The sequence below is a fragment of the Athene noctua genome, chromosome 3, assembly GCF_965140245.1.
Source record: "Athene noctua chromosome 3, bAthNoc1.hap1.1, whole genome shotgun sequence".
NCBI lineage: Eukaryota > Metazoa > Chordata > Aves > Strigiformes > Strigidae > Athene > Athene noctua.
Window position 1 is genome coordinate 12,355,075 of NC_134039.1, and position 27,600 is coordinate 12,382,674.

At 39.6% G+C, this 27,600-nt stretch overlaps 1 protein-coding gene across 3 annotated transcripts in view; it reads left to right on the forward strand.

Moving 5' to 3' along the window:
* The window catches only part of KIAA1549 (KIAA1549 ortholog), a 151,789-nt gene that overhangs the window by 82,953 nt on the left and 41,236 nt on the right, over positions 1–27,600 (forward strand). For all 3 annotated transcript variants that reach the window (XM_074901989.1, XM_074901990.1, XM_074901991.1), the window contains exons 7-10: positions 7,056–7,115; positions 9,671–9,816; positions 19,168–19,345; positions 21,476–21,660. In XM_074901989.1, the coding sequence (XP_074758090.1) occupies positions 7,056–7,115; positions 9,671–9,816; positions 19,168–19,345; positions 21,476–21,660 (569 nt within the window). The remainder of the gene's footprint in view (positions 1–7,055; positions 7,116–9,670; positions 9,817–19,167; positions 19,346–21,475; positions 21,661–27,600) is intronic.

The window sequence follows — 27,600 nt, forward strand, 5'->3', positions numbered from 1 at the left end:
CATTTTGTGCATAAGTGATAATGAAACATCAAGTACCTGACTTGTGTCATGAATTCTGCAGAGCAAATACATGCCTCTCTTTGCTCTCATGCTGCATATCAATGTTATAGCAACTTGTTGCTTTTGTCGTCATCTTTTCCTTCTGCACTGGGCGAGTTGTGTTTAACCCGACTTCATTTTCCCTGATCTTAGTCTAGATTAAAAGAAAAAAAAGTCACTCCGATCAATATTGCCATGAAGTGTGATCCAAGGTCTGAGTCTGTGGATATGTCTACAGGGGCCTCAGCTGCTTCTCAGCAGGGTTTACTACCTTGGGCTTTCTGTTGAATTTAACTATGTGCTTTTTCCAGACTGTACCTATCCTAAACCTAGATTAATGGGAACTGCCTGCATAGCAGAGTTTGCTTGACACTCAGCCCTGACAATTTATGTTTGGTTAGATTTTTCAGATTACCTCAGTCTCATAAATAAGACAAGTTTCTAAACTCAGTACTTATCCTTGTAAGCTAATGGATTGTTCATGACAGAAATGTCTTGTGAATGTTAAGCAAGATCATGAGAGAACAGTACTTGCCTTTCCTGGTAGCAGGTGTTACTGATAACCCAGTCCATTAATTCCCAGTTTCTTCTATGTCACTGTGCTTTCCAATGCAGATTTTTAATTATCAGAGTTACTTTTGTGAGCCGTATAGGTGTATAGCACCTGACACATTGATTCTCTCTATACAGTTAGATGTCTAGTGGAAAATCAGGCCTAATGGCAGCTGCTGTTCATTATGCAGCTGTACAGTAATATGTCAGCAAAGATATTATAAGAGAGTGTTTGCCAACAGAAGTTGTTCTCTATAGCACCTTTAAATATATATAAGGTGACTGCACAGGATACTTTCTGAATGACTAGAAGTAGTGTAAGTGTGATAGGTTTTGGAAGCTTTTTGTCTTCATTTTTCAGCATTTTGAACCCTCTGCTCCCATGATCAATTAAAAAATGTAGCAGGTTGTTGTCTCATTTCCTTTAGACATATCTGCTCTCAGTTGGTCTCCTACAGACTGTACCTGTGCAGTGGTAGCTGTATTTAATTGAGCCAGGACTGAAAGCCTTGAAAATCCTTGTCTGTAAATGACTAGCACTTTTGTTCCTTGTGAGGCCACAAAATTTCTCAGTTGTGGGCTGTGGTTTTTATCTCACACTGAATTCAAATTAAATGTTCCTCTTGCCTTGACTGCTTGAAGGACATTTCTTTACTCTGCATTATATCTTTTGCACCTTTGCCCTGGAGTTCATTACTTTCAGTCTCTTGGGTATTATGGTCAGTGTCATGGGGCTTTTTTTTTCCTGCGATGTACACACATAGATCCTACAGGTTTTAGTTTTGTCCACATATTCTAGAGTGATATTTGTAGTGAATTTGCAGGTTTCCTCTTGCTGATAATCTATCTTCTGGATTGCATGATAGAGGTACAGTGCAATTAAGTGGTAACAGAATTTCTACCAAGGCCGGTGCATCCTGAAAGACTGGCTGGTTGTAGGGGAAACGTTCCTATTAAACATGCATGTACACTGTTCTCCTTATTTTTCTTTCATGATGGTACTTAAGAAATTTGAAGGTAATTTCTTTAGTGCTCATAGCAGGAGCTCTCCCTGTATTATCTGCATTCTCATAGTGCCTGGCCAGTGCCAGTGGAGTTCTGTGAGAGCTCACATGTTCATGAGAAAGCCTTGCAAAGTAGGAGTGAAGAAGTCAGGCAGTGCCTCTGGAAAAAGGTCTCACTTGGATTTCTCCTCCTTTCCTTACTACTCTGAGGATTTGCAATGAAATAATGTAGTTGTTGCTGTTGTGGCCTGGCAGATTTAGCCTCTGGTTAAACCGGTGACATGTCCAAGCCTGTGGGTGAGTTATTTCTATAACTTTGTTTCTGAAGCTTCAGGAATTGTTTGTTTTTTCCTGCTGGCAGTTTTTAACAAGTATGCCAACAGTATGGTAATTTCATTCCTGCAAATTCCAGCGCAGGCCTCCAGACTTCAAATACAAAATTATTCTTCCTCCCCTCAAATCCACCAAATCTCCCAAACAATACCAAGCCTCAAATCCTCAAGCATACCCTTAGTGTAGGAAGATAGTTACTCATCGGTAGTGACTAAGTCCACCATGATACACACTTTATTCCCAGATTCTCCTGTTTGGAGCTCTTGAAAAATGCTGGGGTTTTGGTGCACATCCCAAGTAGTGGGAATGAGGACAGCTGAACAAGCTATGTGTGCACCCTTGCCTTCAATGACGCCACCAGCTGATGGCATAGTTCATTGAATGAATGTTGCAGAAGAGCATAGCACTTGCCTCAGAGATCTTAGCCAGAGTTTGTTGGTGGTGTTGTCTCTTAGTTTGTTTGATAGAGAAATTTTGAAGACGACCTTCAAATTTGTCTAGACTGAATTTTCGAAACTTTTAATGTTGTATTAAAATAAATGAAATAAAATACATGTAATAAATCAAAATTAATATTACATTTTGATTTAGCAATTCAGAATTTAGGAATAGAGATCTTCCTAAAGTTTGCAATGTAGAAAATACGAGGATTTGGTGGATATGGTGCCCTGAATCAAGGAGCATCTTGTCAGTATTTGAGTTGTTGCTAGAGGAACTCAAGATTTTCTGTAGATTTAGACGACTGCAGGACAGCTCATTTTAATTTGATCTGGTCTAGTTTGGTCTCAGTAGTGCTTCAGTGTATTCCAAAACAGTGACTACAAACACCAGACATAGTGCCATTTGATGTCGGCAAAGTGGGAACACAGTTTCTCAGCTTTAGAGCTATGGGTCTGTCTGTCAGCGAGCACAATAATGAATGTAGCTCATACGCTTTTATAAGTGAGGCAACTACGCTTGGTTATTTTTAGCTGTCTCTACAGTGGTTTTTTTGTACTGTTCCTGTAACTGTATTTTGAGCCAAAGGATTTTAGATCTTCAGTCTTCAGAGCCAGAAATCATGTCCAAAGGCTCAGCAGCATTGGGCAGATCGTTCTTGAGACATCTTATTCAGCAGTCTGTTGAGGATGACCAGCCAGATCCTCAAAGCTACTTTGGCAGGAAGATACCTAAATGTTTTTGGTAATTAGGGCCTGAACTCTGCATTCGTGCTCTTCCTTGGCCTACAGAGCAGTTGTAGCAGGGAAGGTATTGTGAAGATCTTCCTTACGTAACTGCATTGCTCTATGCAACCCTCCACTTTTCAATGTGAATTTTGGGGGAATTTTGGATAGGTACATATTTGCATATAAACAATTTACGTATGTTATTGTTTATATGTAAATTGTTTATATGTAAATATGGAATGTTCCATGCCATACTGTTCTGTGCCATTTGTGGCTTAGTTATCAGGCATGCTAATAGTTAATACTCTTGGTGGTGACTCCCCTACCCACCCCCTCAGCCCCCAGGGTTCTGTGTATGACTTTGTAAGTTTTATAGTCTGCACCTGAAGAAAAAGAAATTATTTGTAGGTGAGCTGAGCTGTCAGGGGGTTGAAGTTGATTCATACTGAGGAAAAGCTACTGTGTAATATCACTGTATCTCAACACTGTTAAGTGAAGTGAGACCTTGCCATCGATACCCAGAATATGAGCCTTGTTTGAAGGAATGTATTTGCTCCCTGCTGCTTGTTCACTTCACATTGCCTTTCACACACAGTCCTTTCACTGTTTTTTTTTCACATAACTAATATGTACTGTTCATACTTTAAATGTGTGGGTTGTCCCTGTGCAGTACATCATTTAAAATGGGAATTTTTTGTCAACTTATTTCCACTCATTTAGAATCAGGGTCAGTAGTTGTTAGAAGTGAAAGTTGTTGGTTTGGCAGAATGAACTGTTCTGTGCAGGAATAGAGCTGTTGGAGTTGCCAAGCTTGGCAACTTCCAGACTTTATTCTTCCCCCCTGCCCGACTTCTAGGTGACCTTACCAACATGCTTAAATTCAGATGTTCTGTTTACACCTTCCTGCATGCTTATATTGCATTGACCACCTTGCATCTCACATTTTAGACTGTAAACTGGTTAGATGATCATGAACTACATGTCAGCAGAAAGAAAGCCAAGTCTAGTCATGGCTTTTGGGTGCTAATTCATTAAAAATAGTAGGAAATAGTATATTTGGTATCTCTTTATGGCTGGAAGATTTCTCTGAGGACAGGCAAAGGCTAGCTGTGGACTAGATGAGGAATATTGTCCTTCATGAACATACCGTGAATAAATCTATTTGTTTTTATTATGACTTTAAATAGAGAGAGTTGCCTTGGGACTTACTATTTTTTTCAGTGTCATAAGTAGCACTTTGATGGGTGGCATCTATTTTAGACATCTTGGAGATGTTGCAAGGCCAGTAGGATAATATAAAATCATATGGTACCGTCCAAAGACTGCAGAAATATTTAGCAGGTTTTTTCTGGGTGGATTTTGGATCAGACTTCTAACAGATACAGTGTGTTACTATTACCCACACCCCAATACTTACATGGAATCTTACTTTTCAGTTGATGCCTTCTCATTCCAAATGTTTCATTCCCTTCATGCTTTCTATTACTGTTCCTTCATTTATTAGAAATAAGATCAGTATGTACTGGTACCAGTTCTATCCTGCATGGTGCCCAACGTTTCTGTATGAGAAGGTCAGAGAGATCCTTGTTGGAGCATCTGGTGAAGGCCATGTTGCCCAAGTGGTGTGTTTCAGACTGCTGTCAAGAGGTTACTGGGTGACTAGGTGACCCTTTGCCTTTTCAGTCGGTGTTGAATCCATGCTGTTATGCGGTATGGTGCTTCAGGGCTGCGTGTTAGAGTCTTCTAATGATGCTAGTATCTACTTCATTAATGCATCTATAGTTATTAGCAGACCAGCTGCAATCTTATAATTGCATTTTGTCTATCCAACTTCCCCTTCAGAATAGCAATCAGTCTGTGCTGGTTTTAATCTTTAGTTCCAGGGGGCGTTAGGAATCTTGCAAATATGATCTTACTGCAGTACTAAAACTCCAGCTGAGCTCAGGATCTAGCCATATGTGTGTTGGCAAGACACTTGAATGACCTGTGGAATAAGAGTTGGAGTCTGGATTTTCTGACTTTGGAGCGTGGTCTCAGTTGCAGAAGCGTCCATCACTTCATGCATTCTTCGTCAGGTTTTAGCACCCAGCCTTAGTTGCCAAGGATCATGGCACATCTTCCCTTCAATTTCAACATTTTATGCTCAAGTTGTTTTATTTTTAAATTTCATTAATTCTGTGAAAAGTTTAAGTGAATAGTCATCCAGCAATTTGCATGAATTAAATCATTTTCAAGTACTAATTAGAAAAAGTGTGAAGAGCACATTAAGTATTGAGGCAAAACATGATTTTGGTTTAAAAGATGAAAAAACTCACAACTGCTAGCAGTTCAAAGCTTTATGGCCATTGGAAAGTTTTTGATTTTCTTATCTTACTCTTTCCATGCTTTGGAAAAACAATAGATACAGTTTAGTTTATGCTTTTTTGTTCAGGTTGTATTTCTAAATGAAGTAAACAATTGCATGAACAGAGTAAATCAAACTCCAATCAGTAGAACGGTGTATCAGGATGCAATAATAAGTGTGTGTGTTTAAATAGACTGTCAGGTGGTTTTTGTGTGTCTGAGAGTTTTGGAAATATGATGCATCCTGGTCAGTGTGTAAAGGGCCAGTGTTTCCTGTTCAGAATAAAGGACCATATTCTCATACCCTTCTGAATAGTAACTCACAAAGTATCTCCCGGTGGTCCTCTTGAAGCTGGTGGTGCTGCTATTGAAATAAAGGTGGAATAACCAAATTTTCTTATTTTTCCATAGGACTATTTATGAATCTATGAAAATAAAAGGTACAATGTAACTAGTGATGTTTTTGCTCTTGCCTTAAAAAATTCATAAGGTTTTTTTAAGGGGCAAAAGAATCACTTTTTAGGTACACTGACAGAGGTCAGCTACTCTACAAATTATTGCACAATTAAATTAGAAAAACGGTAATTTTCTGTTTCTCTGAAACATGCAATAATGGCAAAGTGTTCTACAACTGAAGACAAGATATCTTTACTCTAAACTGATCTAACAGGGACCAGGTCGTTTGTTACGTGCCTCATTCTTTCTAGCCATGAAATGGTTTAAAAATTAACCTTTGTATAATGCTTAGCAAACTGCATCTGGATTAAATATTTTGAGAAAGACCATTCCTTTTCCTTATTGCCATAGTGAAGCTTAAGACTTCCCATGAGGAAGCCGTTGGCCCAACCCCCATCTTCACTTCTTTCCCAACATGTCTTTACTGCTCTCCAGTGGAAACCTTGGGAAAAAATCTTATCCTTACTGAAGTCAGTAGAAATAGACTTTATTTACTTCACTGGCACAAGGATTTCACTTTGGAACAGAGTTTTTTTTGAAAAACTGAGAAATTAAGAAAGCTTGGAGACCCAGCCAAACACAAAAGCCATGAGATTTGTCTACAGCAGTGATTATGCATGAGTTTATTTGTGGGTTTTATTTAAAAAAAAAAAAAAATTTTCAAGGTGGCGCTTTTTATATGTTTCACCCTGCACAAGTCTGGAACACAGATCAGATATATTTAGTATTCTGCTTTACATTTAGTATTTTCATGTAGTTTCTGCCTCGGAGAAGGTCGTATTTCCACTCTGAGACACGAGTTGCCTCATTGCCCTTTGAACAAAAGTCTGATCCTGCAACTAGTTCAGTAAGAGTCACAATTTCAGACAGAGAGCTTTTAAATTTCTAGGAGCAATGACCTCGGTACAGCAGCTTGAAATCTTTCAGGTAATAAATCTGACTGCTTCAGTTAGCTTCTTTTTGTTCAGAGACGAACTGGGGAGTGTATGTTTGGAGCACTTTTCCTTACCGTTGTGTCTGCATAGCCTCAGGAGTAGTAATACATCTGTGTAAATAAGATGCTTGCTGACAGTATAAATTATGAAGCGGCTTCTTTTTTTGTGTATGCTGTTGAGAATACTGTTCTTATGGATGTTTTTCCTCCATTCTGTTTTTCCCTCAGCCTTTCATTATCCTAAGCTTAATGTGTCTCAGTTGATGAAATCTTCCTGGGTGAGAACAGGTATGTACAGTCTCTGTAAGTAAGTGTGCAATTATTTTTGTTAGAAGGATAACTAGCCTATGTAAATATTGATAGCTTAGGGGTGCTGCATTTTTATGAAGTAATAACGTGCCTGAGCTGAATAAATTCTAAAACCAAAGGCCTAGTGACCTGGAATATCTGGGAAATGCCATTCCTGGGTATAGAATGAATTACTGCAATTCCTTGATAATGCACACAAAGTACTTTTTGTCTATAAAGCAGTTCATTCTTAGTGATACACTGTCAGGCATAAGGTGTCTACTCTGTATGCTGTCAATATACCACATTCATTTTTAGGTGTTTTTTTAAGTGAAAATTAAAATTTTATTCGTGTGGCACTTTCTACCAAAACATACCAGGAATAAAACAGAATGAAAATAGATATGTTACAATTACACAGAAGAGTTTCATCACAGTTCATTGATCTCTTTTGATTCATTCACAGCAAATCCCTCCCACCCAAGTCTTTTGGATGTTTTATTCTATAATTTACAGATATGCTTGAGCTGTCACTGCTCAAAGGCTGTTGCGGTTGCTTGCATGCTATCAGTCCTACCTGCTTCTCTTAAGCAGAAAGCCTGAATGGTGATTAGGCTGTGCCTACAAAACTTGCTATTAGGATGCAGATGCACCACTGGCCACAATTCTGTCTTCCCACAACTCTGCCACCTGTATTTCACCAGTTATATAGGCTACTCTTAGGTATCCCTGCCTCCTCTCACCAGTTGACCCAGTTTATTTTTTAAGCAGAAAATCAGGTTGCAACTTAATTTCTCAAGCCCACACAGTTTGTTTTAGAGAAGCAATTTTAGATCATGGTCAGTAACATGAGAAAAGCTACATGTGAGTATCCCACATCCAATGTCATCCTTCCTTAGAGATTTATGTTGGCTTTTTGGATCACACATCCCCTTTCTTGTTTAGTCTTAGGTTTGCTTTTTCTGGTGTTGCTGGAAGTTCCTTTAGATTCTGCAGTGAGAAGATGGTTCTCCCAGCTCTGAGATCAGATCCCTTTGTTTTTTTCTAAACTTCCTGGCTGTAACATTTTGAAAGCCAATTGCAGCACCTTTTTTGCTACAGAGGAATTCTTTTGTAATCCCAGTTATTGTGGACACCCTGGAGAGAGTGAGTACACTTTGGCTGGGTCAGCCCTCACAGTCTGTATATCATATTGTAAGGGTAATGACTCATGACATGGGTAAATGACAGAATTTATGCACATAAAGGTTTTTAATATTAGATTACACAGATATATGTTCCTGTATCCCAGTAGTAATAAAATGTTGAGATATGCAGTGTTCTCTGTAGCTGTCCCTCTCAGTTTTAGAATATAGTTCATGCTATTACTCATAGTTCATCGATACTGAAATTCAATACACGGGCAAGACTGGTCTTCTGCTTGCTGTATATAATAGCCTTAGGCCACTGTCTATTTATGTTGCTATTTAATTCTGAGATAGTCTATGACTGAATTTAGAAGACAGATACTGTTGATCTCTGAGAAATAATGAAGATAGTTCCTTTTTCTGATATCAGCAGTGAAAATTTTTAAATAGAAAAAGTGGCTTTAATAGTTTTGTTTTTAAAATGAAAAAAAAATTTATATTTAATTCATTTTAGCTAATTGGGTAGCTTTTTATTAACCACCACACTTAAATATGAAAACACTGAAAAAGGGACTTTGAATGAATATAAACCATTTTAGTGGAGAGGCACAGGAATGGACACTGAATTATTGTATTGCAGTCAGCAGTGAGCTGGTTTACTATCCTTTAGGATTGTTTAATTAGGTCATTTGAATGACTATTGCTCCATTCACTCCACTTTTCTTTTACTGGATGCCATCTTGTTAGTAAAGATCCACACTTTTTCATGTTTCCTTTGGGTTGTTCCTCAGGGATTCCTCTCGGCATTAGCTGCTCCAGTGACCCGGAGTACCTGGGGTTGGGAAGTGAAGTGGGCAGGGCTACTAACCAGTGGTTTTGGGCTATAATTGGCATATTTATTAATCTTTATCTTATCTAGGGAACATGCAGTTGGAATACACAGCTTCATGTGCTGCTGTTCTGCTTTTTCTCCTTGATTCCAAACCCTTTCCCTACCCATCTCCACCTCTGTGGTTTCTGAACACAACAATTTAACTGAAAGTAGTTGCAGCAAACAGTTTAGACTGAATTTTCTCTTTTAGTTGTTTTTAAACAATTAATTGAATGCTCATAAGTTTTATGTTTTTTTAGAATTAAAATTGTTATTTCAATATTCTGGGTCTGTCTAGCCTGCTTGAGATTCCAGAAATGCCCTCTGCCCTAATTTTTTCTTTTTTATTTATTCCTGTTAACCTTTTCCTACCCACTGTCTTCCTTTCCAACATGTAGCCTCCAACTGAACTGTAGACCCATATGAATACAGCTGCTCTTGGATTGTCCGTGAGCTGCCACAGAGTGACTCAAAGCTTGTAATTGAAGTTGCAGAAAAGACACTGAAAAGTTTTACTAATTAATTTGTGTTCTTGGGTTGCTTTCTCTGCAATGTAGTTCTCTTGGGTGTCGTCGACCAGCGAATTCAGGAGGAAGTGTTTCAGGCTGAGATGGAACGGAAACTAGCTCACCTGTTAAACGAGGCTTTGGTCAGAGGGCGGATATGGAGACGAGCCAGTTTTGCAGGCAGCAACATTGTGCAGGTATTAAGAGCTCAAAGTCGGAGGAAAAAATAAAGGGTAATAAATTATTGAATAAGCTAATGTTGTCTAGGTTGTGAGTTGGGAAGGATAACTCAAGCTTGTATCACGTTTAGCTGGTTCATGATGCTTGTGTTTTGTACCTAAAATATGGTTCTTCTGATACTTTGTTGTCTTTTAAGCTAACCATAACAAAAGGAGTCAACTGAGTATTTTAACTTGTCTGACTTACATGAGGTGCCTAGCAAAAGCAGACAGGATGGTCATCTACCTCAAAAAAGTACCCTGCTGGAACAGCTGCTTCACAGCTCTCCATGGTGTTTTGGTGGTGGTGTAGAAATATGAAATAGAATCATGTGCAGCTTGGTGCAGCAGTACAGTGGTATATTCTACTGCTTAACTGTCTATTTGTCATGGTACTCCTGGTCACGGGAATGGCTTTCAAGAATGATTAATCATGTCAGATTTTGCACACATGGCACCTTCTGCTATCTGGATTCCAGTGCTGCTTTATAGTTTTGTTACAGGTGGAATTATTCACATAATGTCCACGAAGACTTGGATATTTAATTTTAAGTTTTAAATTCTCACATGTGTTCTTTCTATTCAGTTCACCAAACTGAAAGCCAAAGTATTTTTTAATGTTTCATCTTCCTAAAAATTACTTTCTCAAGTTAATTCATCGACAGTTGGTTTATCTCACGGATGCCCTTCTAATTGTTCACACCTATTATCTTTATTTTAATTTAATCCTACAGTTTTTGCTACCACTTAAATTTCCAGATGTTGGGATTTTCTTACTTTTGTTTTCCTGTCTCATAAACATCTGTTTCAGTAATAAAGATTTTATTTTATTTTTCTTTTGTGCAGCTTTGAATTGCTGTAAATAGATGTCTGCTTCAGATCTTCTATTCCCAACACCTCTTACTGCACTTTGTTCTTTATGCCTCAATCCTCCCTTTGCATATAAATTAAACAAATATTCCTTATGTTGCTAGCAAAGATACCACAGCCTATAAAATGTGTATGTGTAGATTACGTTTTTATGTTTTTACATAATAAAGCTCAGGTAATTTATTCTTACATGCACAAAATTACAAGCAGGTCCTTTCTAGCTAAAGAATAGTGTTTTCAGAAGGTGAAAATACAGCGTTTTTCTTATGACTGACTGGGACATAAGATGAGGTCTGCAGCTTGTGTTCCAAAGAGCAATGCTGCTCATTTATGCCACTTAATTAGTGCAAAGAGTCTGTAAGCTGCAGTCTTTGGGCAGTGGAGGATTCTCTTAGTTATGGTCAACACATCACACCATCCCAGAGAACCCGTGCTTCTCCAGGTGCTCATAGCCCATGCTGTTAGATAGGGTTAGCAATGTCATAAAGGAGATGTGGAAGAAGGCATACTGAAGGACATACCTTGGTGTTAGGTGTCTGTGGCAGGTGTCCTGCTTTTCTGCATGAGAATGGTAGGTACCTTTAGGTACTGTAGCTTCTTGGCAGCTTGCTTTGGCAGGATATTCAGGTGTGTGGTATGTGAAGCAGCCTTAGAGGCTATTGTGTGCAGCTGAAGTGATGCACCTGGTAGTGGGTTCTGGAGTGAAGGATGATTTCTTTCAAGGATGTTCCCCTATCAGTTGAGGATCCAGTCCATAGTCATTTGCAAACAAACCTGTTAGTTTTACAGCTGCTAATTCTATTCCTCATAGCCAAGTTTATAAGCTGTGTTTGAAGTGTGTTGTATATATACATCTGTTTGTGTCTTCAGGGAGAGCTATTAATATTCTTTGTGCTTTATATTCAGTTTTCCCATATATATTTCTTGCACACAAACCAGTGACTGCTATGATAGACCACAATGAAGTGCAAATAAGAACAGAAACTACCAGCAACACCAAAGAGTTGGATATTTTTATTAATAGGATATGCATATATCCATGAAAGACTACATGCACATTTCACTTGTTTTGAGCCCCTGTAGACCTAAATTTTTCCTGAGGTGAAAGATATTTTTAGTGTATTGAAATGCGACATTTCTAAGCTCTGTAGAAAATGATGACTGGTGGGTTAGAAGGTGAAGCAATTATTTGTGAATGTTACTGCAGGCATATTAGTTTCCTTTCACATACTAAAAAAATAAAGTGATACCTTGTGAGGTTTAGAATTCATTTCTAAGGGCATGTGTTAGGATCTAAGAATGTTAAAAATTGCTCTTTAAGTCTAGACACTAAGAATAAGAGCTCTGGACTATCTAGGGTACCCAAATAGCTTACTTTCCCCTCCTGTTTGCCTGTCTGTGCTGTTAACAGGTGGCACTCCATGATAAAGAAGACAAAAAAGGTGTGCAACCGTTACATACAAAAAACCTCTGAAGCCTCCACCTGGCCGTTACACATGAGAGAGTTCCATTTTCTTTGTGTGGTGCTCATATTAATGTTTTACAGCAAATCATACATATTTTCAATGTTTGTATTTCAATGTATGTATGTATTTCAACTTTGAAGGCATGTATTTACCGTGGTTCGCATTGCATCTGCAGAGGCTAGGCCCTATGCTATATTTCATCAATAGTTTACCATAATAACTCAATTCTCTTTTTTTTTTAATCACAGAATCATAGAATGGTTTGGGTTGAAAGGTACCTTAAAGATCATCTAGTTCCAGCCCCCCTGCCATGGGCAGGCACACCTTCCACTAGACCAGGTTCCTCAAAACCCTGTCCAACCTGGCCTTGAACACTGCCAGGGAAGGGGTGTCCATGTCTCTGGGCAACCTGTTCCAGTGCCTCACCACCCTCACAGTAAAGAATTTCTCCCTTAAAGCACAAACCATCCATCTGTCCCTCTGATTTGGTATTAGATTATTGTCCCTCCATGTTAGACAAGTTAGATACAAATTCAGGGTAGTATTTATCTAAGTGTGTATGTGTGAGTGGGTGGGACACTAGTCAAGCCATTATTTCTTGAGTAGCGACACAGCACATTCCTAGGTGCAAGGTGTGTGCTGTTTTTGTGGGAAGATAGGAAAAATGAGAGATAAGGTCTGTGGAGTTCTGCAAAACAGTCCTTGAGAGAAGAGGAAAAGCAGGAGATACATCTGCATAATTGTGTCAAATATTTCTTGAGGAAAGTGGAAGAGCAGAACAGTGTGGCCTCCACCTTGCTTTGCATTCCTCCTTGGTGCCATGGCAACACAAATCACTGGATCTCCATTCTGCCCTGTGTTTATTCTGGGCACCGTGTGTTAAGGAAATGCGTGGTTTGCATTTTTTTCACTGTTTTGGTTTTTTCCACACTTCCAACAGTAGTGGAAGGCCATTATAAGGTCTCCCTGGAGCCTTCTCTTCTCCAGGCTGAACAACCTCAACTCTCTCAGCCTGTCCTCACAGGGGAGGTGCTCCAGCCCCCTGGTTGTATTTGTGGCCTCCTCTAGACCTGCTCCAACAAGTCCATGTCCTTCTTATGTTGGGGGACCCAGAGCTGGACACAGCACTCCAGGTGGGGTCTCACAAGAGTAGAGGGGCAGAATTACCTCCCTCAACCTGCTGGTTACCCTTCTTTTGATGCAGCTCAGGGAGGATATGGTTGACTTTCTGGGCTGTGAGTGCACACTGGCTCATAGTCAGTTTTCCACCCACTACTACCCCCACTTGACCTTGTTGAATTTCATTATATTTGCATAGGCCCCCATCTCAAGCCTGTCAGTGTCCCTCTGGATGGCATCCCTTCCCTCCAGTGGGTTGATGGCACCATGCAGCTGGATGTTGTTGCCAAACTTGCTGAGGGTGTGCTCAGTCCACTGTTCATGTCACCAACAAAGATGTTAAACAGTACTGGTCCCAATACTGACCTCTGAGGAACACCTCTTGCCACTGCTCTCCATTTGGACAAGTCATTGACTGCAACTCTGATTCCTTGTCCAATTCCTTATCCACTGAGTGGACCATCCATCAAATCCATGTGTCTCCAATTTAGAGATAAGGATGTCACGCGGGATGATGTCAAATGTTTTGCACAAGTGCAGGCAGATGACATCAGTTGCTCAACCCTTATCCACCAATGCTGTAACCCCTATTGTAGAAGGCCACCAGATTACTCAGGCATGATTTACCCTTAGTGAAGCTATGTTGGCTGTCACCAATCACCTCCTTATTTTCCATGTGCCCTAGCATAGTTTCCAGGAGGATCTGCTCCATGATCTTGCTGGGCAGAGGTCAGACTGCCTGGCCTGTAATTCCCTGGATCTTCCTCTTTTCCAGTCAGTGGGAACTTCACCAGACTGCCATGACTTCTCAAGTATGGTGGGTAGTAGCTTAGCCACTTCATCTGCCAGCTCCCTTAGGACCCACAGATGTATATTGTCAGGTACCATGGACTTGTGCATCTTCAGGTTCCTTAGATAGTCTTGAACCTGATCTTCTGCTACAGGCACTGGTTTTACATTCTCCCAGCCCTCACCTTTGCCTTTTGTGTCTTGGACAGTGTGGCTGGAGCACTTGCCGGTAAAGACTGTGGCAAAAAAGTTGTTGAGTTCCTCAGACTTCTCCATATCCTGGGTAACCAGGTCTCCTATTTCCTTCTGCAGAGGGCCCACATTTTCCTAGTCTGTCTTTTACCACTGACATACCTACAGAAGCTTTTCTTGTTGCCCTTGATGTCCCAGTCCAGATTTAATTCTGTCAGTTTTGAGGAACTAAATAGCTTAATTGTAGTTTAAAGATAAACCAGGAGGTAGTTCAAAAGCCAATTAATTTTCCTTCATTTCAGTGTGCTTGGTCTTTGAACCTAATAGAAAGCAAAAAGGTGATCCTACTAAGTAAGAAAAAGAAAAATGTTCTGATTTAAAGAGCACATTAGGAGACACCGTAGTTGTAATGTGTGTGAGGAGTAGTAGTTATGAGGGGACATAATGACTGAATTGAACTTTTCATTATGGCAGAGGTTCATTCTCATGGTTTTCTACTAACAGCTTATGTATCTCTCCTGAGTGTGTAATCGGAGTAGAGGCCTGGTCTTGCTGGGAGATTTTAGGTTCTTAAATAGAGCCTTTGGGGGCTGCTGCCTCTTCACCCTTTCCTCAGAGACACTGTGTCCCTCCAATAGCCACCCTGGGCAGAGACATGCCCCTCTGTCAGATTGTTCCTACCTCTGACTAGCCAGTTTCTTTGCTGGCCAAGCCTTTGCAAGCTAACAGAGGAAATTTCCTTCAGTGCCCTGGCCCTCTAAGTTCACTTCCCAGTCTCCCCAGGTCAGTTCCAGAAGGGTCTGCCACAGGGGGTAAGTGTTTGGTGCTAGGACAGCCAGTGCTGCCCTGTCCAGCCGCAGCCGGAGCACTTCAGGAGGGAGCTGGCTGCCCACAAGCGGCACCGCCATCTCCCCGCCTGACAGGTTCCTGTGAGAGCTTTCTCAGAGCCAGGGCAGGTTACGTGCAATGCCTGTTTCACATATGCTTTATGTTGTGTTGTCTACTGAACCATTCAGACAACTTGATTTAATTGCCTGGACACTAAAATCCTACTTTTAAAAAGGCAGAAAGCAGAATATTTTTTTGATTATTTTTTTCCCTAAGGGGAAGAACATAGTGAAAAAAGGAAAATAATCCTTGTACATGCATTTTGGATATTGTCTGTGTGCATGTTTGCTTGTTTCTAAGTAATGCTTGTGTCTCCAAAACCCTGAACCAGTTTACCCAGGGATTCCTTACTCCTGACGGGTTTGCTGACCAGGACATCCCACTGGCTGACTGACACTCTGCAAACACCTTGCGAGCTTGCCCACCACCTGGATTTCCCTGCTTTAAATTATGAACTAGATTTGGTTACCAAGGCAACTCTGTTCACTGACCTATGATATTCTCTTGAAAACACTTTTTAAATTAAATTTACTGACACCTGGACACAGTTAAGCCTTTACTCTGTGGAGATTAGATGCACATCTAGTATCAACAAAGATGGTATCATTTATGTACACAGAAGTTGAATTAGTCTTTTCTTATTTTTTCTTTCCTTTTTATTTTCTGCCTCCCATGTACTGAAATTCTTATATCTTCTCCCTCCCTATGTCATCCCTCACTGCCAAAATATAAATATAAAATGCTTAAATCCTTTCTTACACATAGGCTGCTTTGCTGGATGCCTGCAAAATACCATTTCTGCCTCTGCTTGCATTTTTAGCAGTCTCAAGGATTGAGATACTTCTGTAAAATACGAGACAAAACCAATCTGAAGCTGCACAGAGAGTATAATTTGGAACAAAACTGCACAAAACTTAGTATACAGAAACTGTAAAAAAACAGATCCAGTGACTGTGCACCTCAATTTTATAAACAGACTTAAAAATGGTTCAGATCCTGTGTGCCATTTTCTGTGTTGCAGCAAACTCACGAACTCGGAGATTAGTTTAAAAAAGGAAAAAGTTTAGTGAATCAAAATAACAGAGGTGAAAACTGAAAGTACTGATATTGTCACAGTTGCTGTGTTTATGTACAAGTCTAGTTGTCTTGTAGTCTCGTCAAGAATACCCTGCTCAGCCATCAGCTTTCCCAGAACAGAAATCCATAACCATCTCCCCTAGGATTTGAAATTTTGTCTGCAGCTTCCTTCAGTATGGTATGAGCAGTCATACAATACTGTGTATTCCAAATTAATTATTTCAGATAAGTTTTATCTTAAAATACTGAATTCATCAACACCAGCCTGTACCTCCACTTTCCACTGAGTTTCTTCATGCTCATTCCTGTGTTCTCTATACTGTGCCAGAATACCTCCAGCTACTTCTTCCTATCTCTACTCTGACTGTTCTCACTCATCCCTGTTCCTCAGCATATGGAGCCATACGCTTGTTTTTAATTCAGTGTGGAAAATTGTATTGTTCAAGATGTGGCATCTTGCGCAGGAATCTGTCCTCCTTCCCCTCTGCCCTTTTTAAAGGCAGCTGTGGAGAAGCTCCTTTTTCAATCCCTTTGGCCAGCTTCTGACTGTTACCCTGTGTGTATAACACACATACAGTTACAGTACTTCTTGGATACTCCACAGTGCCATAAAATGTATGACAATTTAAGAATCTTCTAAATTTCTCTGATTCTGTAGCTTTCCTATACACAAGTTTCCTAAAATTAAACAATTCATTGACTTTCAGTCCCATGTGGCCTTTCAACTCCCTCGCTCTCTGTGTGAGTTAAGTGCTACTTAAGAAAGGGTTCATCTGTGCTGAAAGCAGATATCAGTCCATACACACTGCTGCTCTGTGCACTGAGGCCAGGCTGTGGTGAAGGCAGCCCAGTTGAAGCAGAAATATGAAGCTGTGGACATTTGTTTAACTAATGATATATCTGGGTTCCGTGAAACCAGATTCAGCCTTGCAGCTGCTGAATGTGTGTTGAAACTTTATTTACTGATACTCTTTCATTACCTTCAGTCAGGAATTAGTTGCCCCTTAGCTGGTAGAAGAGTGAATAGCGTACAGGATGAAAAACGGCATTGGTTAATGGGTCCTGTGAACAGGTCTTGCTGTGTTTCAGAAATTTGCACATTTTTCTGCTTTTTTTGTAGCCGTTTTGTTTCCTATGTCAAATGTGACTGACATTGAACATTATTCTTTGCTTTCAGTTGATTTGGCCTAAAAGACTTGCATGACAATTGTGCTTTCTCTTTTATCCTTTTTTTTTTTCCTTTTTTGAAATTATTTATCATATATCTTGCTTATTACCACTCCTGGGAAATGCTTTTTTAGGGCAGGTTGAGTTGATGTCCCCAAAGACCAGAAAATCATCCATGTTGAGCTAGAACATTCCACTGCTTTCCTTCAGTATGATTGTTTTGTTGGAAACTAGGAAAGAAAACAATATAAAGATTTGCTTTTGTAAGCCTCAGACATGCAAACATTTGTGTGTTTGCTTTACCTTAAGCCTGTGGGCAGTGTTTGAGATTCTAACTTAATATATACTTCATAGTAAACGATAATTCATAAAACTCTGGTTTATGTGATAGAATAGCTCCTGCAATTTGTTTGACCTAATTCTAGGTTGAACTCACCATTACGTGTAAGTAGTTAAACAGAGGAGAGTTGTTATATGTAAGATTTAATTTTATAGGAATTCAAAATTGTTATGTGATCCTCATATGCAATGTAGATGTTTTGTGGTTAGAGAGTGTCTACAGGGCTTCCTCATAGCATGCATTCTTTTGATTATTAATGTCTTTAGAAGTAGGTAGGAAGAATTGCTTCCCATGGCGTCAAATACATTCCTTCCCGAAGAAAGGTGGATACCAGGGGGAGCTGTTTGGAGGGTGAAGGTGACTGTGCAGGTGCTTTAGTTGAGGAAGAGCAAACAGTTCTGTTTGAAGCTAACAGAATATTTGCCAGTGTAGCTGTTCAACATTTGGAACAACTGGAGCAAAGAGGTGTGTGTTGTGAATAAAATCCAAAGTCAAAGTACGTATTTAGAGAAAGGAGAAGTGCAATCACACTAATCTCTTTTGATAGTTCCTACTAACTGGCAAATGCTAAAGGCAACAGAGGCTTCCAGGGTGGCATCTTTAGAATGAAAATCGTTCTTTTGCTTCAATGCGGGATCTGTACGTTGTCATGAAACAAATAGGAAAAAGAAATGAAAACTTCAGGTTCATCTTAGAAATGTATTATACAAGGGATTGCTTCCCTCAAAATTTTAATTTCAGTTACAAAATAGGTGTTTCTGTAAATTTCGCAGGGTCCTGGAGCACTTGAGTAGTGCTTGTGTAATTAGACACAATATATTATTCCAGCGATGTTGTCTTCCTCTGGAAGACTTCCACTCAGGATCTTTTGTATAAGTATTAGGTGAAAATATCCTGAATTCTAATTTGGAATCAAATTATTATTACTGGTATTAGCTTTTTGTATCTATGCTTGCCCATGTTGACTTAAGCTCTTCTGAGATGAGATAACTAGGCTGTGTGTATGTTGCCTTTGCTCCGTACAGTATTCAGGAGCACTATATGTGGGATACCTTCCCATCAGACTTCTCTGGATACTGACAATTTCCAAACTGTACCAGTTCACAGCAGCATGGTTAGTGTAATAGCATATTCTTTGGTGTCACAGATAGAGGGATTTTCTTTAACAGCAATTGTATTTCTACATCATAATACAAGATGGAATCTTTTTTATGCAGTAGGGGCTGCACCTAGTGACAATTAAGACAGATACTGATGCCATCTTGGCAATGCTGTTCCAAATGTCTCTTTCTAGATAAGTGTCCTTAAGGTCTAGGCCCAGTGAATGGAAGAGGGAAAGAGAATATGGACGGAAAGACCAAATATATGGGAGCCCCAGATAAATACAACTTAAAATGTAAAAGCTTTCCAATTTCTTTTCAGATTGTGAATGTGTCACGGTTAGTTGGTATTGATAACCCGGTGGAGCTGATCTATTTTGTGGAGGACCAAGGTGGAGAGAGACTCAGTGCTCTGAAGTGCTCAGACCTGATGAACAGAGTTGATATCCAACAAGCTGCAATCATCCTTGGATACCGCATTGAAGGCACCGTTGCACAGCGTAAGCCCTGTCAAATCCACACTGATGCCAGCAAAGGGGAATGGGAAGGGTGACGTTAGCTTTGGAGATTATGGTACTGCACAGCACCCACTGTTGCAATGTTTTGTTCTTGGGATGCTGCCGTTTTGACATTTCTGAGGAGATAAATTTTAGCAGTCTTGCAGTGGGCTATGTGGTGATGGTTTTGCTTCTTGAAGACTCTGCTGAGGTTGGAATTGCAACAGGGTCCTTAAGTGCAATCCTCACTGCATTCACTTTAGTGCTTGTGCTAGAAGAATACTGTGCTAACTAGATACCTTCTTGCTATTTTCATCTCTTTCTGCTAGTCCGATATTTCTTTACAGCTTATCTTGCCCAGGAGCTTGTACAGAACCCATGATTGTGGGATGGGAGGACATCAGTGTGAAATGGGTGTTTCCTTTAGTTTGTCTGGATTATAATTTCTGTGAGTGAAAGATGTAGGCTAATGCTAGTTGGGGCATTTTGAAGGGTATAAGCAAAATTAAATAGTTATTTCCTCCACTGAATATGACTGACCTTATTTTATGTGTTTGTCTACCAGTAATATATAACAAACATGATCTTTTAATAATATACAAGCAGTGTGATCTTTTACTAGATACACATCAGAATAAGTATGACAGGTCATATAATGAATGTACTCAGGGAGCATGATATAGAAATAATTTGTAGTAAGAACCAAGACAGAAGACCTACTCAAAATTCCATGTTATGATTAGGAAAGAAACTTGCAAGTATTTTAAAACAGTAACAGACATGTATATGACCTGCAAAATACCTCATTGATATGAATGCTTAATTACCTTTTCTGTTTTCTGTGTAATATGGAGGCATGAATTACATTGTACCACAGGGTATTTTGCCAATAAAACAGGAGTGTGTCTGTTTTTTAAATTCTCTGCAGAAAGAAAGAAAATAGTAATAATTGCACCATCTGGATGTGTTTCTAAATTTTGTCCCTCATGGGTTAAAGATAGGTCAGTAGCTCATGTACATCTGCTTAGTATCTGTTAACGGACTGTAATATTGGTTAGACAGAAATGCAGAAAGTTGCAAGAATAAATTTCCTTTACAAAAATGTAAGTGTCGAGCAAACTTCATGAAGTGTTTATAGCATATTCTGCATGTTGAAACTTGTTATCTTTGACACGTCATTAGCAAGTTTCTTTAAGAAGTATAGAATCATAGAAATTTTTAAAATGTTTCTTCTTACTGGAAGAAACTAGATAAAAACCCGTTATTTTTATAGCAAAATGTAATGTCATAAATGAGCTGTGAGATGTATAAAATACAAGAATTACATTCCTTTAATCTCTAGGTTCATCATTAGCATGGCTGTTAATAAAATGATATATAAATATAAGATTGCATACAAATATTTTTTTTTAACTTGAAACATCATTTGAAGAAAGTACATCAGTTTGACTAGAAATTTATTACTGCTGTGGTTTTTAGTCCCACATGTAACCACTATGCAAAATAGAGCAAACAAAAGTTTTGTTGATTCTTCCCCTTTACTTTTTACAAGCATGACTGGCTTGATTACACATCCCAGTAGTTTTGTCTTCTGTTTGGGGCTAAGGGATCTCACCCACTGACAGTGAAACAGAGAACAGAAAAAAAGTAATAAAAAGTGTGGAACTATACACCTTGGGGAGGAGGGTCACAGTCAAATTGACTGTGATTATTGATGGGGAAGGTAACAAAATATATAATGTATACTTAAAGAGAAGAGGCAGCTGATAATACTGCTTAAAGCAGGAAACAGGCAATAATGTTGAAAAGTTGGTAAGTCATTTTTCTGAACCCATTTGACTACGTCAGCTCAGTTTTGGGTTACAGAATTATGTGGCAGAAGTGTAGTTTCATTAGTATTTTAAGCACAGGTCTTCAGAAGGTAGGCCAGAACAATCGATACCTACCCCATGTTTCCTGAGCATGACATACATTAACTTATAAGTGGTATGACATTTCCTGTGATGTGCAGCTGGTTTCTGATAAATTCCTTAACTAGCATTTGCAGGAAGATAAAAATACGTAACCTTGAACTGTCCTCAGTTTAAAATATGTAACCACATAAATATTGCTGTCTTCTTTTTAACTTCACAGCTGTGGAGAAGCTGAAGGAGTCCACCTCAGAGTCACAGAATAGCAACCTATGGATTATTGTTGGTGTGGCAGTCCCAGTTGCTGTGGTGCTCCTGATTGTTATTATTTTATACTGGAAACTTTGTCGAACAGACAAACTGGAGTTTCAGCCAGACACGATAAGCAACATTCAGCAGCGACAGAAGGTAAAAGGGGAATTTGTGCTGAGAGGAACTTGAGTATTCTAAGCATAAGCAAATGTGAGAGTCTAGGGAACACCTAGCATCCTTAAATCGCATCTGGAAGCACAGTTTCAGAGCCTTCCAGTTTAAAAGAAAAAGGAAAAGGAAAAAAGTCAAGAATGCCATAATGTTTTATTTGTTCTCCTAGGTATACTAGGATACTGCATTAGATAGATGCATCCTTCTGAAATGTGGGCACTGAGGCTGAAAGGAACCCTTTATCACTTCATTTCAAGGCTTTGGCTAGGACTGAATAAGAGGAAATGTATTGAGTGTTGAATCACTGACCTTGTTTTCTGCAGAGGGCAGAATTTTTCTTTGGAGAGCTTCTGCTAAACTATTTTGACAGCTAAACCGCACCATTTGTTATACCTCATGCTGGAACTAGAATTTGGTAGAGCCTATTATTGGTGCTCTGCATTCTGCTGGGGCCATTGTGTCGCCATTGTGAAAGCCTGTTGCAGGACTAGAACTTCAGTTAGTGGATCTGCATGAGACTGCATGGATGAGTGTGCTGGCCAGAGTGTTGGAGGACTGGGTTAGGATGGTGAGAAATTCAGTAGTTTGTCATTTCCCTGCCCAAGACTATTATTTAAAAAATACATGATACAGGATTTTCACACAGGATATATTCAGTAAAAAGAATGGAAAAGTGACCAAAGGGTTACAAATCCTACTTTTCCCTTTTACAGCCGAAGAGAACGGGTCTGTGTGTCAGAGATGCTTATTACTGACTATACCTTCAGAGGTGTTATTAAAGGCAAAATAATCTGCCTGTGCTAATCCTGTGATACTGTAGTTACGTTCTTGTACTGTCACCTCTTGTTCAGTCATACAGTTTTCTCCGTAACAAGCCTTGTCTGTACACCATGCTCTCTTTCAGGATAATTAATGATGTGAAAGATGAGAGAAGCAGAAAGCGGTTGCACTTCCAAAGCAGTCAGAACAAATCAATAGTAACTTCCACTTGTCTTGCCACTGCAGTTTGAGTGTCAGAATCAAGGTCAGCAACAAGTGGTACCCTTTGATGAACTTCACCCCCCTGGTACCTTGTTTCACCTGTGCTGTCGTAGTATGTAATGCAGATTTTGATTGAAGAAGTTCCCCACAGTAGTGTCAGCTAATTTGAGAAGGGTCATACAAAAAAGGCAGGAGAGGATCATTACCCTTGGTACACTATTTCATCACATACCTTTTCAGTACTGCTCTGCTGTTGCAAGCTTTTGGAAGAAAGCAGTTGGGTTGGGTTGACTGTAATGCCAGAAACATCTTTCATAGTTCTGCTTTCTTTTGGGAAAACAGCTTAGTTGTTTTTCTGCACTGCTTCTGCAGCATTCTTCATCTTAATCATTCATGAGTTGAATCCTTGAGCTTGTTTGTATTCAGGTCTCATTTCAGTTCACCTAGGGAGCCTGTCACTTTGCCTTCTTCAGGGAAGTCACTGTAAGCAAACCAGAAAGAACCAGTAAGGCCATCTAGTACGATCCTTGCGCCCATGGATGGCTCATAGTTTAATACTAAATGAGTTAAAGCAATGAAAAGTGTCTTAAATTTTTATCACTTAGCACATCAAACAACTGGCAGAATCTACTTTGAAGACCATTTTCCTCCTTTGCCCAAGATCCAGAAGGAAAATAGTACTCTGGCTTCCTTAGTAGCAAGCTGTCTTTAGGATTTCTTCATGTCTTCAGACAGTGGCTTGGAATTACCGAGTAGGGCACTGAAGACCCCCAGACACTCACAACAGTGTACAAATGATACGGGATATTTGGTCTGGTCCTGTCCTTTAACCTGTTTATGGTTTTTCTACTTTACTCCAGCATATGCAAAGAAATGATCAAAGGAGTGAAATCATGTGGTTGGGGATTTAGGTCTATAAATAAACTCAGTTTAAAAATGGATTCTGGGTCCCCCTTTCTCACCCACAATAATTTCCATTCCCTCTTTACAGAGCTTGACTTTGGTACCAAAGGAAAGGGAAGGCCTGCACTGCATCTGTAGATGGAAGGATATTTAGGTTAAAGATCTCAGTTTTTCTTTTGGAATCAGTATTTCACTGGTAAAAACCGTAAAGATACATTTATAGTGCTAGCTCTTCTCACTTCCATTAATCTTTTAAAAAAAAAGTTTTAATGTAAATATAGAAATGGAATATATAAATATCAAAGTATTTCATTAACATATGCATGACATATCCATATTGGAAATGGGAAACTATTCTTTTCAACCATGTGATAAGTCTACAGTGTGTTTTGCACTTGAAAATGTGTGTTGGTTAGAAGATAAGAAACTGAGACACCCTTTTCTTGTTCAGATGAAATAGGATATCATACCGCACTAGTGGATCTCAGAGGTATCACCAGTCTTTTTTCAGTGTGTTTAATTAGCCACTTTAGCATAGCAGATCAGTGGGCAGCATAATAATCTGTTAGACTTCACAGTAGCAGCTGATAGCAAATTATATCACCTGTGACTTAAAAGCCTGGAACAAGGTTGGAAGTGGGGTGAGGGGAAAGTCTGTTTGCTTCACACTACTGAGGAAAGACTTGGCCACTTAAAGGCTGCTTCCCTCAGATGTCGAGAGAGAGAGAACCTCTGTAAATGTACAGTAATGCAGATTACCTGAGTAAAACATAAATTTTGCAGGAGCTTTTTATTCTCAGTTTAGAACCTCTTTTACAAATTTTTGTTCTTTTCTTCAGAGAGATGCTTTAAAGACCCTACAAATTTTCCTGGATTTTATAGCCCCATGTGTCATTCTAGTACCATGTTTTCTTCTGCCCTTCCTTTCACTTAATCAATTAATTCTGTTTTTAAACTCCTGCTATTTCCTGAAATATTTTGGTATGCACTCAGACAATATAATTATTTAAATTTTAATTTTAATCTTCTATATGTAAAGGTTCACTTTAGAGAGTAGGTATAATTTCTATGTTCCTGTGGGCACCATTAAAAGTCATAAGCTGCATACCCTCACAGTCTGTCTTCTGGTGAAGGAAACCAGTACTGTTATCTGTTGGTAATAATACCCTACATGCCTTTTGAGTGTGCCCTGAGGGTATGGCTTCCCGGGTACACCTCAGTGCGGTAAAGATCACCAGGTAGTTGCGTTACACAACGATTCAGTTATACTGGCCAGCATATCATGCTAGCACAGCTAACCTGCTTTGGTCCCTCTGTGGACACCCCTTTAGAATATTTGGGACACGGCCCCTCAGTTGTGTGGCCCCTCAGTCAATAACAGCATATTTCCCACTTCAGCAGGCATAGCTATGTTAAAAAATATTCAGATCCTGCCATAACAAACCCACAGAAGTACCCAAGATTGCATCTATGCTGTAGCAGCCCTGAAACCGGGCCTGGGTCCACATTTGCTGTTTAACCCCACCTTCAAGGCCAGGTCACTCTCAGAGTTAATACAGATAATAGCAAAGATAATGTTTCTTCTGAGATGATGACATGGGCAGGGTAAATGGTGTTCAACGAAGGCCTGTTCTGCAGATTGGATGTACCATGCCACTCTGCCAGTTTCTGTTCTTTCCATCTGGCCACCTGGTTTCATCAGAGGGTCAGTGTCTTGCAGAGAGGATGGCATAAGGGTCCTTAAGAGACTCATAATGTTATCTTCTGCAAAGATTAGAGAGGGTCTGAACTCTAACCATACGAAGGGATGTTTTACTTCTGGAGAATCTCAGAATCCTGCTACTTGAGTGAATATAAACATAAATGCACAGAAAGGAAAACTTTTGAGGGAACTGATGCTAGCAAAACCAGCTTTGAAGTTAAAGTAATTTGGAAAAAAATACATCATGAAGAGACTGATTAGCTAATCTATCCGTCTTCCTGAAAGCAGGATTAATACCTGAAAAATATTAGGTTACCTTTTTTATTCTGGAGATTAGATGGGAAAGCATGCTTAGATGAAAGTTATTTGGACCCTTTTTAAACTGGGAGTTAAGGAAGCAGGTCAGGGCAGTGAATTTCTGTGCAAGATTCGTTGGTCTGTGCAAGGATAATTCTTTTCAAGAGATGGAACTAAGATATTTAAAGGGCACATCAAGTATTCATGACTTTTTCTGTAAGCCATAGCATCCTACTGGAAACTCACCTTGATGTGATCTGGGTTGTTGCACTGGATAAAGATGGCCTTGCCTTTGGAAATAAAAAAAAATATATAAGTGGCATTTTTAAATTACAGGATTTTCTCTCTTGCCATTTCCTATATCTACAACAACATTGTCCCAACCTGAGCTTTTTTCCTTGCAAAGAAGCTGTGCCTTTTGCGGGCAATTGAATTTTTACTATGGGTTATTATTCTTCTTCATGAAAAAATGGATAAATGTCTTTAATGCCCAAACCGTCATTGTGCTCTGTACTGGACTGCTGATAGTTTTGTGCGTAAGCATAATCAGCTCCTTTTCCCCAGAGAGAAGAAAAAACCCCCAATGATTCTACATATTATCTTTAATGGAAGTGGAGTTGGCGGTATTGTTTCTTTCTCTGTGGTCATACAAAAATTAAAATGAAACCTGGTTCACTAGAGATTTTGCTTTCCCTGCTGTATACAAGTGTTTAGAGAAAAAAGTCAAATCCCTTGGTAGGATTTTTGAGAGGTATTTTCAGCTGTACAGTTATTCAGGGAAAGGCTCACTGCCCTGATGACAAGAATCGAACACCTGTGGACAAGCTCACTGACAGTTTATTTAGGTAGTAAATGCTGGGTATGCCGAAGTCGTTGTCTTTGCAGGGCTAACTTTGAGTGGCTTACTTAGTTCCTAGTTTTTCCAGGGGCACATCCTAAAACCCTAGTGGGGGAAAAAGCCTACTTCTCCAGCCAGAATTCCCTCTTATCTGGAGCCCTCTGCATGCCACTATGGTTCTTGAAGGCTGAACATGTCTCTCAGGCTCAGTGTCCCTTCTGTGTGTTTATGTGTGGGAGAGGTGGGGTGGGTCGGTCACTGCAGAGCCCCCGACAGAGCAATACAGTACTGCACCTCCTTCTTGAGCGGTAGCACAGATAGTACCAGAGCTGGAGGGCTGCCAGTTTGCATCGTGTGCCAGCAAACCTCAGCTAATGTGTAGTCACCTGAGGACCGTTACCAGCCCTTGCGTGTCTGCTCTAATCTGTGCTGCTTCTGACAGCCAGCTAGACCTCCATGTGTCGATCACGGTTACGGGTAATGAGTCATGTGTTCTGGGAGATGTCTGAGAGGCGCTTGTGTGGATTTTTATTTTTCTCCCCAAGCAGGGATATTTGATATCAGAATCTCATGTCAGGTATAACTTTACACTTCTGAATTGAGAATTTTGCTTATTGTGGTGTATTCAGTAGACTACCTCTTCGATGTTCCCAGGATCAAAGAACCCAGCCCTGCTGGAGGCTAAATACTAGGTTTCTGCTCCTGATAAAAAAAAAAATCGTGTGATATTTTGACACCCTGTAATGCTTTTGTTCATCTGTATAATGTCAATGCAACAGTTTCACATCGCAGAATAATTCCAGTCAAAAGAGACTCATGTTAAGAAAGGCAGCTGACACCAGTCTTAGAAAAACTACTTGAAAACTGACATGAGTTTCTGCAGAAGATTCATGTCTGTGCCTACTGTTTGCATAACAAATATCATTCATGCCTAATACAAACCTTGACTAACTATCCGAAATGTTGTCTTTTCGGAATTGGCATACAGGTTTTGCGTCGGAGTCAATAATTGTATTCTAACAAGGAACACAGTATTCAACATCTTAATTACTTCTCAACAATACATTTCTCTGATGGCAATTTCTCTGCAAGAGCTCTTTTGTAGGATCTTCTCTAATGAGGATTAACTATTCACAAATTGTAGAAATAAAATACCACACTTAGATATACTGTTTATACCAATAGATATAAAAAGTAAAATGTC